A 15,897-nucleotide genomic window follows, 5' to 3' on the forward strand; every position below is an offset into this window, starting at 1 on the left:
GGCATTCTGAGCTGTATTATTAGTTATTGGACAACATATACACCGAGGATGATGTTTATTGTTGGGAAATATGCATCTTTTAGTAGTTTCTGATTAGACGTATAAGTAACTTAGGTTCCCATTTTAACTAAAGTGTTTAACAAATAAAATGCTATAAATAAAAGCAACAACAAGTTGTAACTGAGGGGTGAGAAAGATTCTTATAGTGAGTGCTGACAATTTGGCAACACAAGGCAGGACTGACAAAAAAAAAAAAAGGGTCATCTTCCAACCACTTCACAAGTCAAATTGGCCCAAAAGATAAGGCTCAGTGATTCCGTGATTCAAGGAATGCAGCCAATTTTCTTTTTAGTTTGTTACAGATATGCAAGGCTCCCAATTATGTTTAAGGCTTCTATACGCATGCGAACATAAAAAAAGTGTCTTAAAGTCTTTATGAGGAACCCGATAGCAAGCTGGTATCATCTTGAGATTGCATTAGTTCAGACTCCATCTGGTTTATAAACTTAAACTCCTTAGGGGGAGAAAAGGGTTGCTACAGTGTGCCAAATCAGCTGCCTGGCACTGGGCCCACACTGGGTGCTGCTCACCATAGCTCCCCAATCTCCAATCCTTTCTCTTTCCCTCGCCTCTATTTTATATCAGAGCTTAAAAATAGCAAGAGGCCTTCTGCAGAATAAGCAGTTCATGGATTCTGGCTTAGACGCTGTGTTTGCCTGGAGAGGCCAGCTGTCACCTGCGTGCGGGAAGAGGAGGCCTCGACACTGATTCTCAATACGCAGTGGGCTCTGGACTTTGGCTGCGGGACAAAACGGGTGTGTTAGTGCATCTATTGTATAATAATGGGAAACTTTTGTTGTCTATACATCACGGCTCTTTAAGTTATACAATCATATTAAGACACTTAAGAGGTGTTCATGAGAATAATAGGTTCTTAGAGCTAATTAAAACCATCTTTGGACACAATCATAACCCCATATATAGTGGAAAATACCATAAAACATAGAACAATGATGTTTTAAGTCTTCTAATAAATACATTTATATGAATTAAGACAAATGTGTGAAGATTTTCTTTTATGCTAGAACAATTTTCTGCCAAGGCTGCATGGAAAGAAGAGAATCAAGTTAAGCTGCCCTAATCTGTAAAACAATCAAAAGACCGAGGCTGCTGCATTGAGAATTAATGAGAGACTCACTTTTTGAACGCTGAAAATGATCCAGGGTGATTTTCTGCAGATACGGGCTCATTTTCCGGTTGGGAACATTACTATTAAACAAATCTCATTTGTGTTTGAAAGCTCAAACAAATATTACAGCGAGGTCACAAAGTCAGCCTTTTGCAGTTGAAGTTTGATGAGATGATCTTGATTGTGTGCTTTCTTGCTCATACAAATGTCAATGAAGTTCAACATGCCTCCTTCATACCTCGTCACTTTTATCAGACAGCAGGTTACAGGGTCTTACGATCTTCAATCCCAGGAACTCTTTATTAACCGACTGTTCCAAGAGTCAGAACTTAACTGGGGGAAAAGGCATTTAAGTTTCCCTTACGTGAAACGATTTACAAAAAAATACCTGAACCTTCAGAATCTGGTCTCTTTGGAAGCTTATAAGGTGATTTTTTGACTGACTGAAGCAGGCACATGTGGCTGTAGATTTACCTTCACACAAAAGGGCCCCAAGTCTCTAACTAGACTCTTCTACTCTGTCGCCCCCAGGTGGTGGAACAAACTACCAAACTCCACTCGATCTGCAGTGTCCCTTTGCATGTTTAAGGAAAAGCTAAAGACCCAATCATTGTCACAACTTATGATGTTGAAAACATGCTGATTTCCATACATTAAACTCAATATTGGTTAATATTTGATCTTAAAGAAATACAGATAGCTATTTTTCTAAATATTTTCTTTTTCTAAACTTGGATTAATTAATTAGGCTGTGGATTTTGACTATGTTCATTTTTCTTATGGTTTTTTTTTTTATTATTGTGTGTGTGTTCCTTTAAGAATATGGCTCCTTCACACTAAGCCCTTTGGTACAATTACTCCCTGTTTGGAATTCCTACACATGAAACACGATTTTGTTTTTGTATGTATTGAAAAGAGTAACATGACCACAGATCATATTGCAGGTTTATGAAGTTATATTTATAAATATCAGTTGACACTTCCACATATAAGGCACATGTAGTCTCATTCAAACATCCACTTCTAAATAAGAACAACAAAAATAAGGATCCAACATGTAAGATTCACCCTCACAGAAAAATAGACATCAATACACTCTCTGATGTTGGTCATAAGAATTTACACACATGTACAACACATTCATTACAGATTTTGGGGAGTCATACTGAACCTCCTGTGGGAGTCATAATAAAAATACAGCACTGAGTTTTTTTTGGCATCCCTCAGGAAGAAGAAGAGAGCAAACAGTTGGGATTCTCTTATCGCAGGGGAGAGGAAGTTGAAGCTGCCATATTTATTATTTTCCGAGCTAAATTTTACCTTCAGGGAATGAGGTTTGCAACTCCATTGACTTCAAGATTGGCTGTTGCAGAAAAACCTTTCCCTGGATAAAAAAAAAGTGCACCTCTGGCTCTGTGAACGATGGCTGAAAAAGTGTTTCATTGACTAAAACAGAGCGGCTGCAGCTGCATTGTGAGAATGCAACAAGGGGTGATTAATGCAGTTATCAATAAAACAAAAAAACAACAACCAGGAGATGGATTTAAATAAGTGAAGTCTTTTAGTGATGTGAGTCCATGCCAGGTGGTCTCACTGAATGTCCCACTCCCCTGTACTCAACACCTCTGCGGCCTGGGTCTCTGGGTTTGATATTGGCGTTTCTACATGTTCAGGTGCATTACTGTCCTGGGACTCACAGGGCTGTTGACACACCTCAGGATGATCAACACAACCTTTTTTAATTTGAAGCCACGGAAAGTCTGATTCAGTGTTCTGGACACCCAGCGCCAAAGCTGCCTCCTCTCCTTCCTCCACCGCCGAACCCAGTTCCTCGTCTTCAACTCCCTCTACCTCACGACCCGCCTCCTCCACGGGACTCCGCCCTTCCTCAAGCTCCAAGGTGTCTTGATTTTCCGTCAGGGTCACGATTTCTCCGACTCTGCTGTCGATCCCATTCGTCTCCACACTCAAGAGGGGCTCCAGGCTGTTGAGGAGTGCAGGTGAGTCTTCCCCGCTGACGCCATCTGTGCCAAGGTTGCTGCCAGCGGTGTGGCGTTCCCACAATGATTCATGGAAACTTCTGTCGTCTGACACTCCTGGGAGAGGGAGGATGAGACAACTGGTCATTGTAATTACTCAGTTGATCTGAAGCCATGGCAAAATCAGAACACAAGATCAGCATTTGATCAGCATTAGCTGCTATGAACAAAAACGGAACATTGAATACCTTTTACTGAACAACTACTTCAACATCTCCAATAAGCTGAAAGTATTCAATTGTGCCAATGTTTAATCTACAGCTTGTTTTTCAACTAACTGATCCAGTGTATAATGTCACACAATTTTGACTAACATACAGGAGAAAAACTTTGATTGATCTGCAATAATACACAAAAATATTAATTATTAGTGACTAAAATACAGGTATATTTCTTTTTGTGTGATGATTTCCACTCCACTGTATGATACCAATACTATTGAACTCTAGCTGAGAGGCTGTATCTGACATCATCTTACAGAAGAAAACAAGCCTTAACACAAAACTACGGAAGCCCCAAGCAGACACACATTTCATTTACTCCTTTCTCCCTCGGTAACTAGTAATTTCCTCTTTTTGTTTTAGAGATCTTGACTTACTTCTCTCATATCTCCAGAGTGTCAAAAGCCCAGAACAAACATAGGAATAGGCTTAACTTGCCTCATTAGAATGGGCAATGGCAGCAAGCCATGTCAGGTCTGGCCCAACACAGTGAGCAGCCCATTGTTTTTCTAGATCACCTGAAAGTTGCATCGGCTCTCGTGAGGAGGAGGAAGCTCTCTTCAATGTTTTGAATTTGGACTGCAGTACCCATTTCCAACGCTAGGTGTCAGAGTTACATATTGCTCCTTTAAGGATTCAACATTTCTGAGAAATTCATCAGCTGTTTGCGTCTCCTGTTGATGGTATGATAGACTTAAAAGACGACTAAAAAGAAGTGTGACAAAAGGCTACGTTTACACACTGTTTGTACATATGGCACTGCATAAACACAGTATAAACTAAGTGTGCTGAACGACCATGGCCATGATGTAAAGCCAATTGGTCCATTTTTTAATAGGTAATTAAAATAAGACGGGAGAACATTCAAAAAGAAAAACATGAGGAAAACTTCTCTCTTTTGAAGTTGAACCACTGTGTCAATGCGCAAAGTTATTCAATTACTTATGTGACTGAAGCGCTTCCATGGCAACAGGCTAAATTTAGCAGCCGTGCCCCAGACAAGGGGACGCAAGACGAGTGTGACGCCCCGCATCTCAGCGACAGCAACAGCTTAGTTCTGCCTCTTCGCCAAAATATGCTCTCACTTTGGGGATTACTGACCCATATTTGTGGATGTGCAAGCAAAAAGGTTAAAGACTGCACATGGAGTCCCAGCCACCTTAACACGCACACACACACACACACACACACTCAAAAAGACACAGGAAGAAAGCAACATTACTTGAGCTGGCATCCATATTTATGGGCCCCCATCCCCCTTTCTCCTTTCAAAGAGAACACGGCAGAAGTTTCTGAATGTCAGCGGGCGAGAATTTGCCTCACATTTCCAAAATGCCATGGCATTTGGGCAGCTTGCACCAATGAGAGGCAGAGAGGAGTTGAGGCGGGAAGGGAAAGGACTTGGGTTAAACATGGAAGATAGCGAGGAGAGTTTAGCAACGCGGCGGCTAATTACAGTGTTTTCTTTGCCGGTAGCTGCAAGTGCTATTAGAATCCCAATTACAATTACACACTCACCTTTGGGTGGCTGCAATGTGGGCTGAGATGTGACACGGGTTGGATGAAGCTCCGGCTGAAGGTTGTCATTCGGTGTGATGTTTTCTCGTGTCCCTGTGAGACCACCGTCAACGAACGAACAAAACAAACAACAAAAACACAAAGTAAGTGGTTTGAAAAGTTTCACGAAGGCACGTTAGGATTGGATGAAGCTCATCCAAGCACATGCATGCTGTGTATCCTTTCACACAGCTTACACACACACACACACACACACACACACACACACACACACGGACGCACGCACGTGTGCATTGCAGGAAGTGGCTTCACTTCCCTGTCATCTGTCTTCATTAGTGCTGGCTGCACGCCTCTTAGGCTGACACCATATGCTACTCATAGCAGACAGTGCACTATGTAGCAGACATCTCACATACACACACTCAGAACTGTATTCACATAGACACACGCATACGCTCGAGCGTCTTAGTGTGCATGTGAGCCTTCGCTTTCACAAAGAGCCTGTGAAAAGGCCTGTTTCTGACCATTCAAGTGTGAGGCACAAAAACAAACAGAAGAATGGGAAAATGGATGGCTGGGTGACACGATGCGTGAGACTCATGAATGGTGAACGGGGGGGGGGGGGGTGGGGGGGGGACCATATTGTTATGAATGCGGTCCATATTGTTATGGATGCTCAGTGCTGACACTGACGTGGGTGCAGTGAGCAAAGAGGGTGGACTGGAGGCTGTGGGTGTCAAGAAAAAGGAGAAGAAAAAAAAAAAGTTAGTGGAAACTTTTTTAGTTTTCCACAACTTTAAGGGTTGACATTTGTGAATTTGACTGAAATGTCAACATTTTAATTTCTGCATGACATCGGTTTGTTTACTATTATTAAATACATTCAGAGTTAATGACATTACCAGCCGCTTCAGCTGCACCTTGTGTTTATTGCTAATTAGCAAATGTTAGCATGCTTACACTCGATACAATGATGTCAATCTGATCAACATTATGCGAAACATCAGCATTTTAATTGTGGGCATTTTAGCACGCTGACATTAGCGCTTAGCTTGAACATAAAACAGAAGACTGGCAGTCGTGTTTCTTTTCAAGAAGTTAAAATTTCATCGTACGTTTTGTTTTTCAAAGCCACATTGAAACATGTCTTCAGGGGTGTCATGTGGTACGAGTAAAATACTTAAATCTATTGTAACCAGAGTTCTAATGATATATTGATGACAACCTTCATATCGATCCCTTGATCAACGATCCAATATCATCACCTGTCATTAATCGTAATACTCAAAGTCGGTATTGATCTCAAGAACGGTCTCGAGACCACTTTTTGAAGGTCTCCGCTATAGCCTCCATACATGGGGCGCTGTGCACCGACCACCAGGTTACCTATTTTTTTAAAATACCGAGCTCTCACAGATGTTCCTTTCAATCTGACACACAGGGTTACTACTTCATGACTCCTCACGGTGGCGCTTATGACATGAGTGAGGGTAACATAGACACACGTTAACAGGCCAAAGAAGACCTTCAGTTAATCAGATATCGTGAAGTATCGTTAAAAATATTATCATGCAATAAATCGGTTGTTCCTGAATCGCTGCATCCTGACTTTATATTGAGTTGAGCTACCGTACACACAGCTTCCACAAAGATAACTGGCTCTTGTGAATCATATAAGACTTTAACACACTAGATCATGAACTCTGTAAAGGTTCAAAAAGAGAGAGATGTCAGTCAAACAGACACATGGTTGAACCCTACAGTAGGTGCAGGCTAGCTGTAAGAGTGACAGGGTAATGCCTTTCTTCTTCACTGGAAAAGTCCGTAACAAGACCAAAACAGAGCTATATGGCTGCACTCTGTATCCATCTCTGCCTTTTCAATAGCTGATGCACACTGACAGGCTTTCAATTGCTGTGTTACATTCCTGCATGCACTCAGTCAGAAGGGTGGACTGGCGGGGATCTATCAATCACAACTTTATCTGACTCGCTGCGTCCACGACACTGTTATTGTTTTTGGCTCTCCCTCATCCGGAAGACAACATAGTCACCTCGAGTGTTCTCGGGGCCTCAGGTAGACAGCCAAGGCCCTCCATCCTATCCTGTTTAGCTTTAATATCCATCAGCCGAACTTCACATCACATCAAGGCCGCAGACGCTCACATCTCTCTCTATATTTCTGTCTCCCTAACTGTGGTGGACAGCGCGGTCGTCAGGCACTCAGGGCCCCCCTCGCCTACAAATTCCCTAATAACGGCACATTCCCCTAAATGTGTTTGTAATGTGGGCAATCATTTTCAGTAATGGATGCTTGTCAGTTTTATAGCGGTGAGAATGACGGTCTCATGACAGGGCCCCTCCATTCAGATGCAGCCCCTCCACCTCGCTGCCTGATTAATACGTGGCACAACATCCCCCTCTAGTGGTGAAAGCAGGGAACTATTTCCTCTGCTACACCTCTTGGCTTCTGGAAGTATTTTCAATTTCTTTCCTGACTACAAATTAGTTTAGAGAATCATTTTCAATATATTCCTCGTCCTCCAATTGATATATTTTTCATTTTGTTTAGGTGTTTCCAGGGTTAGATGTTTTTTTTAAAAGGCAGTTGTGGATTGATGGATATGGCATGGATATAGGTGCAAGGAAAACAATGTTAAACAAGTTGATAGAATTTTGCCTGATTTGGATTTTTTGAGGATTAGATCTGTTAAGAAGAGAGAAACATGTATGTTCATGTCCTTAAATTATTATCATTCACTTGGATTTTAACACTTAAAGCAGAGGTAAAGGTACTAAGACAACAGGATTCCAGTGCTCTGAAAAGAATGCCCAACCCAAACACACTCAGAGTGAGTGTAAACACAGAGACACATCCACTCCACCAAAAAGGATCACTGGTTTCATGAACAGACACATGAGCGGGTGGTCGATGGGGTTGACACATAGTAAACGACGGGCACGAGGTGACACGCTTTCTGGGTGTCTGCCCAGATTTGTCATGGCATGACATAGTGGAGGGAATGGATGGGCTAAGTGGGGCAGAAGGAATACATACTCCCAATTCCCACGGATATGCGGTAGGTCAAGCCTAAGACGCAGCCAGAGAGAGAGAGAGAGAGAAACACACACACGGTTATGAACCCAAAAAAAATGTAGCATTTCGATCAAGTAGAGAGGAATCGATAAAAAAAAACCTAGACATTTTTTTTTTTAAGTTAGGAAAAACATATCCACCTTAAAAATAATCAACTGTAAAAGAGTTTAAATGGCATCATGAGTGAACACACTCACACAAACACACCAGCAGTCACACGGCCATGTTTGCTAATGGAGCGGTACAGTTACAAGAACAAACCAGTTCAAAGTGCATGCAGAAATATTGAGTGGATACACACTGAGGCATTTGAGCACCATGTTATGACGTATGACTGCTATTCAATATTTGAAGAAATCACTGCTTACTTGGTGGATTCAGTCAGAAACATAAAAGGAGTTCATCCCAATTTAAGTGATTGATGTACGTCTTTATTAAACTTAAAACACAATAAACTTATATCCGTTAAAAATGACTGTACCACTGAAATACTATCAGTTTGTACATATGCACATGTGAAAATATCTAGATCATTTCAGGACGACTGCTCCGGATATTCTCCTGACCTAGCTGTTCACATATGCTCCTCACAGCAGGAGACTATCCCTGTCAGACGGGGGGGGGGGGGGGGTATTGTAAAAAAATGTATGTAAAAAAAGACGCGGAAGTAGCAGAAGAGGCAACAGAGTCCGCTATACGATGCTTTAATGAGAATATTTGTCTTTATATGAATGCTACGTGCAGTTCAACAGAATCACACTATTAACAAAAGAGCTGAGAACAACATACTGATGAACAGAAAACATAATACCACTGTTTAATTGCATACACGGAGATCGTAGCGGTCGCATGCATACACTCGATGCAACGTGCTGCAGTCACAGAATATAAGCTTCACTCCCCCCTCCAATTGGCTTGACATGAATTCTCTGGGTAATATCCTGCTGCGTTCTCACATCAGCTCACTCAGACTCGCTGCAGCAAAAATACTGTTGGCCTAGCAGGAGAAAGTCTGAGTTAAAAATGTGGCTGTTTGCATGCACACATAAAGCTCCTCATGGAAATGGACTTTTTCTGCAAGTGTGAAATCACTAACTGTCTAATAAATGAGAAGTCATTGGAAGTGTCATATTCAGAAGACAGAAAGAAAGTCAGATTTCTGAATTTACTCTGTATGTATTTAGTTATTGTATTTTATTTGGATTTTGAATTATGGAGGATATTTTTCAGGATTTAATAAGGTGACCTTAAAGTCGTGCAGCCAAGTTTTTTTTGTTTGTTTGCAGGAGCATTAACTTGGTAAAAAAAGGCCCACCTGGAAGACTCCACAGTCCTGAAACCTCCAACGTCTTCAGCTTCCTTTCCAAATCTGCAACTCTGTTTCCGAGGATCCTGTGGGCCAAAAGAGCTACGTATCAGGCTACTTGGAACTGATGACAGGGCTTTATGTGTGTTTGCACGACACTGTTTGCCTTGAGGGCGGAGGAGGATGCTCAGAACAGGCTGGCAAACATTACAAGTGTGTCAGGTTGGGTGAAGAAGCGCTCTAAAAATAAACAAATAATGGAGGACAAGTACCTGTTTGTGTGCCTCTGGTGCTGGATGACCAGGTTCTTCTCGTGAATGGTCTCCAGCAGAGCCGTAGCCAGCGACTTGAGGTCAGAGATGGACTGAGGAGTGGCTGGCAGGTTGCAGCCTTGCTCTTCCAGAAGCATCTCCTGGACTGAAACGGAGCGGGGAGCAGGAGAAAAAGAGGAGTGAGGAAGGCAAACAAAGCAGGATAAAACAGGACACTGACCTACAGTTTCCAGATAATGAAGCAATAAAACTTTCCCAATTACCTATAAAAAAAGAAGATAAAAGCAAGAACGAGGTGATATAACAAAAGAGGGGGAAAACAGCAGGACAAGAGCAAGACAGAGATGGAGCATTAGAAACAGCTGTCTACTAGGTGACACTCTCCTAACTTTAACTCCGGAGCCCACTGTGCTGCTTCTGCCAGCGACTGTCAGTCATCATGGCAGACTCATTTCCCTGCCAGTGGTGCTCTCTAGCACTCAGAATACAATTAGTAGCACAGCTGGTGTCCGGGCGATGGCTTGAAGGATCGGCAAAAGGTGGGGGAAAAAAAAGGAGTTATTAAATAATGCATCGAGACACGGATAGAAACAAAGAAAAGTGGGAAACAAAGTGTATGTGACTGAAAAGGAGGTGAGAAAGACGATTGTAGAGGCCTGCAGCGGTCTCCGGAACAGCTGCTCTGGCTTCTGATGATGTAGGAGTTTAGAGAGAATTCATAGGAAGAGAACAGTTTGTGTTTTTTCACCTTGTTTGGCTGAGAGGACTCCAGAGAGAGGGCTGTTGTTTGATTTCCCATATGTGGAGTTTTTCCTCCTCTCAAGAGCCGTCTGCGGGGAGGCAAAAAAAAAGAAAAGAAGAAGCCATGTTTGATGTGCAATTTAGATTAAAGTTACCTCTTGTACGTTTAGTGTACATAAAAATGAATTCCTCTGCCTGACGCTGCAAACGCTTGCACACCCGAGTACATTCATTGTTTTTGTTCTTGTTTAACCAGAAGCTTGTCATCAGTACCTTGTACTTCATGATGTTGGATTTCAGCAGGTTCACCTCCTCTTGTAGTTGGCTGAAACGGTCATGCAAATACCTGCAGTAATAATGATCACAATCAGAAGAGTCTAAGCTCACGTTGTGGGACTGCCTGGTTGGCAGCAGATGACATGCAAAAACACTACAGACAGTTGTAGTTTGAAGATGAACCTCAGAGGATTATATATACTGTGAGAGTAACTTCTGCAATAAGTTCAAACCAGCTCATTATTTAGCCAGTGCTAACGTTTTTTTTTTTTTACTTTAATCACTCTTTTATCACTTAAACTATCAGTTACTGTAAAACTTCAATCAAAAGCTGAAACCCAATTACATGACACGTCCCCTTTAAATAGCCAGGTGTGGCAGAGAAACGCCTGTTTCAATTAGAAGCGGGTTTACAATCATTGTTTAATCTGGTCGTCTGAGTGTAAGGGAGAAAAAATGTGGGCTTTTTTTAACCACACAAATGCAACACGTCATATTTAGTGATTGACACGGTAGCTCCTCAATGCGTTCAAGTTAAGCAACATGACAGTTCTATGTTGACCCCAAGAGGAATAACTTACTGGTAAATTAAATTTTTAGAAAGATGGTGAAAGAAAGAACAAAAGCACAAATGGAAGACGGTAAAGAAATCTACCCAAAGGAGAATGATAGGAAAACTTTCTATGTGGAAATAAAGGCTGTAATAACAATGATGATCAACAGTTTCCTCCTTTTCACAAGAAGACCTCCTTCTACCAACAGTCACGACATGTCCTGATACACTTAAAGAGCTTCATAGATCTCTCTCTCTCTCGCACATAAAGGAGCTTTTTCAAGAAAAACAGGAGAAATCATGTTGGACTTAAAATTAGAATGAAATTCTAAAACATCTCAGGTTAGTCACATCATGAGAAGAAATAGAAAGCAGGGTTTGAGGGCCATCCTGTACGACCAAGAACTAAGTTTATTTAATTTTTTTAACTCTTCAGCAAATTAGGTCAAATCATAAAATGCTGTATGTTTAGTATGTATAATGTGCGTTTCGATTACAACTGGTGAAGCGTTGAGGTTTTAAGACTGTGGGGGGGGGGGGGGGGGGTTTCCCCACCACTGCACCCCTGCGGAGGGTTTCTGGAGCTCCAACACAGACAGAGCAAACTGTGCGCCTTATTCCTCAGGAAGATGTTCTGGGCTGGATTGTTTTAAAAAAATTACATACAATTCAAGCGTCTTTGAGTTTTTAGAAAAGCGCTATATAAAAAGAATGTATTATTATTGCAATCATTCGGATTGGAGATTTAGAAAGCTACAATTGAATTGGTTGAAAACCTTTAAGGGGAAGTTCTACACATATGATGATTGTGACTTTGTCCCACTTGCCTGTTCTCCATGCAGAGGGCATCGACGTCAATGATGCGTGCCTCACGGTTGCCCAAGATGTGGTTGAGCTCCACGTTGAGTCTGTACGCCTTCTCCCTGAAAACGTTCCGCTCTGCTTTAACGTCCTGCAGCTCATCGGTCAGAGCCTTCATGTTGTGCTCCATCTCCTCCATCTAGAAAAAGAAAGCCAGGCTAAATGTTTGTGAGGTTTAAACGACAGAGATATTTTAATGTATATACTGGTTAAGTTGAACTAGGGCTGTAGTCATTAACTACTTTATCACGATTAATTAAAGGTCACATAATATGCAAAGTAGACTTTACCATGTTTTTTTAACACTAATATGTGTCCCTGGTGTGCTCAAACAGGCCATTTGGAGATGTTCCCTTCATGACATCACAAAGGGCATTAACCCCTCCCACAGCTAGGTCTTCGTTGTGCCCTCTGTCTGCTTTCTCATCGTAAACAATTGGGCATGGTGCAAGAAAGCCTGAGCCACCCAAGCCCTTCCAGAGGGGGCGTGGTCAGACACAGCTCATTTGCATTTAAAGCTATATACACAGAAACAGCCTGTTCTGAGCAGGGCTGAAATAGAGAAGTTTCTAGGCATGTTCAAATACAGGATCAGAGTGGATTTGTGACAAGAAATCTCAAAGACGTGTTTTGGGGAGCTCTGAGACTTGTTTCAACTTGTTGAAAAAGAGGAGAATATGCTGGTTTATTCCTTTAGAATAAGCCTCCGCAATGCCTCCCTGTAGTCACAGTGATGGAAAAGAACGACACTGCTGCATCTTTGAATGTCTCATTTCACTTTAAAAAACCTCTATTTAGCTCAGTTGACAAGTCAAAAGTAATATCCACCTTATGACATCAAACATTTACCCTATCACCGTTCTTTCAAACTGTTAATTCGTTTTTGATCCATAAATTTGAAACAAATATATTTTATATAAAGGCATTTTGTACTAAGAGCTTATGATCAGGATGTGCAAAAGTGTGTTTTGCAGATGAATTTTGGGGATGAAAAGTAAAAGTATCGACCTGTAGCCCTGCTCTCTCCAGCTGGCGGACAAGATCCTCACGCTCATGAGCGGGAAAATGGCGTGCGCCCACTTCCTCGTCCCCTAGCCTCTGTCGAGTAATGGTCATCCTCAGGAGCTGTAGAAATCAAACACATTTTAAATACACTGCTTTTCTCAAACACATTGACTCAAGCACTTGGTTGGGTCACCTTAAACTACCTGCGTGCGTGTGTTTGTGTGTGTGCCGCAATAAATTACCTCACCTTGTTATCCCCCTGGGCCTCTCCCAGCCTCTGATTCAGCTCCTTCACCTCCTCAGCGAGCTTTTTCGCCCGATCCCTCGAGTCTCTCAACAGCTGAGCTAAGTTCACCTGAGGAGAAGGTGGAGAAGACGAGTGAACGAGACGAAGCAAAAAGGAACACAGACTACAAAACAGCTGATTGGAGGCGGATCGAGCCATCCTACACAAGCCAAAATGGCAGGAATCAACAGCAGCTTACTTGATTGCGTTTTTCTGGAGGCAAAGACGTGTCCCCATCCTACAAAAAAAAAATAGAAAGAGTTATAGAATTATTTTGAAGGTTTTATGACCGAGCACAAAATAGCAAATATGCATTGTGCACAGTGATATAAATTTACACATAAAAGCATCAAATAAAGATCACGTGGAAGGTGTGAACCACTCACTATAAGTTCCCTGTACTTCTTCTTGAGTCCCTGGTGGCGCTCCCTCAGCTGGTTAGCCATCAGCTTGTACTGGTCTCTTTCCTGTTGACAGGTGTCCAACTCCTTGGACAGAATGAGGAGGGCCTCTTTCTTGCTCTCCAGCTTGCGCTTACACACCAGAAACTACAGGAAACATCGCACACAGGGACAGAACAGAGGGCAGCGGCATTACTAGATATGCAACATGGAAACGGTTTATGACAGATCATCACACTCTTTGTGTTGTCTATGGACCAGGGTACATCTGTAGATATATCATAACAACTCCAGTATGTAGTTGCTTGTTTTGGGCTTTGTTATTTCCTCCATGGCCCTGATCCTGTCATTTAAATAGGGATGTAACAGACGACTAGTTATATATATGTACTCGTCTGAAGTTTTACAATATCAATTATTATTCTCTTTAAATTGTAGTAAAGTTTATTAAGTGAAAAGTGCTCTCATCAAATTACTTCATTTTTTTTGATACAAAATTACAAAATACAGCAGATCCTTAAATCACATAGCTGAAAGCAGGAAATGTTGGACCAAGAAACACCAAAATAATATTTTTTTCCTTTTTATATTAGGCAAATAGTTTATGATTGATTTTTGCAGGTCTAGACTGAAATGTTGAAATAGCTCAGCTGTACAAATTTCACCAACCTGTTCCTGACAGGTGGAAAAAACACACAGCAGCCAAGAGTTTAGAGTGACGATAAGCCACACGTTAGAAGAAGCAGAGTGAACCTTGATAGCAGACAGACCAGCTCATAACCACATTAAAAGACAGCTACTATAGTGTTCAGCAAAGCTTTTCATACGGTTTCAAGCTCATGCTTCCTACACCTACTGCTAATAGTTAGGCCTAAAAAATAATAATAATAATAATAATAATAATATTTTTAAATCCTTTGATAGGTAAACTGCCTATTAAAACACTTTAAATGACCCCATTGTTATCATTTTGAAATGTAATCGCTGTGTGGTGTTTCAATTGGTCTTTAAGTCGGCTATTCGAAAGCTGTTTAGGGAATACATGAACGGCGACGAGTGTCATTTAGTAGGCTAAATATTATTACACTAAGACTATCTGACATAGTCTTAAATTACACCTTCCAAAATTCAAACTTCACAATAAACTCCCTCAGGAGGTTTAATTTAAATGTCTTCCAGCAGTGATAGTTTATACCAGGTAGCCCCACAGGTGGGTTTTCATCTGTTCTTTAAAGCACCTTGCGTGTTTAAAGGTGACAAGAGGAGGAGGAGAGTCGACACATTTCACAAACCCAAGAGGCTCGGATGCTGTCGGCCTGCAGGCAAGCTTCCACCGTCAATGAATCCTTATCTTGTCTCACGTATAATTAAGAAGAAAAGTGAGGTTTTATATGATAGCTAGGTGATATCAAATAGCTACTTGGTCTTATTTATTCTAGGACTGACGCTTTTTTTCCCCATATGGACAACGGAGTCGGTGAGAAAATGTGTCCGTCTCTGCAACAGCTGTTCCCGGTGTTCGTCGCCTTTCACTTACCTCGCTAACGAGCCCCTGCCAGTCGCCCTCACTCCTCTTGGAAGACTGCATTATCCTAAATACTTTAAGAGAAATGTTAGGGAACAGGACCCCCTCCCTCTGCCTCCGTCCGAGCTGCTTCTTTTCCGTTTGTTTATCCTGCAGCGTCACTTTATTGGCTCTGCCGTCAAGTCACACACAAGGAGTACCGAAAAAGGAAAAATAGACTACTTCCGGTAGAACAGCGAACACTCATCTTTTCCTTTAAGAATATAATTATTATTCAATTTTAAAAGCATTTACACATTAAACTATATTTTGTGTTACACTGCCATCATTTTTCTTACACACCAATGGAAAAGAATGAGCAATGACGAAAGTGGAATCTCCTTCAAAATAAAAGCATGTTGGGGAAAATGTCACATCATTTAATATGCTTTTTTTTTTTTTTTTATCATACTCTGTTTTCCCGTGATAAAGAGTAAATGTCTGTTTCTTGAAAAATAGCTAATTTATTTTGTAAGCTCGGGATAACAACACTGGTTTTCCTGTGATAACTGAGTTAATTTCTAGAGTTCTCAAAAAAGCTGAAATGTTGTTTTCATAGGAAAACCAGT

General features: G+C 41.5%; 1 protein-coding gene across 3 annotated transcripts; it reads right to left on the reverse strand.

The window, feature by feature from the left end:
* Window positions 1-2,122: 2,122 nt before the first annotated feature.
* On the reverse strand, window positions 2,123-15,507 carry LOC132958408 (coiled-coil domain-containing protein 149-like). Of its 3 annotated transcripts, XM_061031218.1 has the most exons (13): window positions 15,302-15,506; window positions 13,750-13,911; window positions 13,563-13,601; window positions 13,325-13,432; window positions 13,081-13,197; window positions 12,039-12,211; window positions 10,656-10,728; window positions 10,390-10,471; window positions 9,642-9,786; window positions 9,379-9,455; window positions 8,025-8,057; window positions 4,968-5,060; window positions 2,123-3,285 (listed from the first exon to the last, which is right to left on the reverse strand). In XM_061031218.1, the coding sequence occupies exons 1-13, from the start codon at window positions 15,350-15,352 to the stop codon at window positions 2,780-2,782; spliced, it is 1,659 nt and encodes a 552-aa protein (XP_060887201.1). In that variant the 5' UTR covers window positions 15,353-15,506; the 3' UTR covers window positions 2,123-2,779. The 3 variants fall into 3 exon arrangements, with proteins under 3 accessions (XP_060887201.1, XP_060887202.1, XP_060887203.1); XM_061031219.1 differs by lacking the exon at window positions 8,025-8,057 and having other exon boundaries at window positions 15,302-15,504; XM_061031220.1 differs by lacking the exons at window positions 13,081-13,197; window positions 13,325-13,432 and having other exon boundaries at window positions 15,302-15,507.
* Window positions 15,508-15,897: the final 390 nt, after the last annotated feature.

This window comes from Labrus mixtus, chromosome 23, assembly GCF_963584025.1.
Source record: "Labrus mixtus chromosome 23, fLabMix1.1, whole genome shotgun sequence".
Classification (NCBI taxonomy): domain Eukaryota; kingdom Metazoa; phylum Chordata; class Actinopteri; order Labriformes; family Labridae; genus Labrus; species Labrus mixtus.

Excerpts from the sequence above, each read along its gene's own strand:
- LOC132958408 (XM_061031218.1), bottom strand. The coding sequence starts at position 15,352 with ATGCAGTCTTCCAAGAGGAGTGAGGGCGACTGGCAGGGGCTCGTTAGC. Across the intron at positions 12,212-13,080 it reads TGGAGAGAGCAGGGCTACAG|ATGGAGGAGATGGAGCACAA; the intron begins GTCGATACTTTT and ends TTCTTTTTCTAG. Across the intron at positions 10,729-12,038 it reads GCCCTCTGCATGGAGAACAG|GTATTTGCATGACCGTTTCA; the intron begins GCAAGTGGGACA and ends TTATTACTGCAG.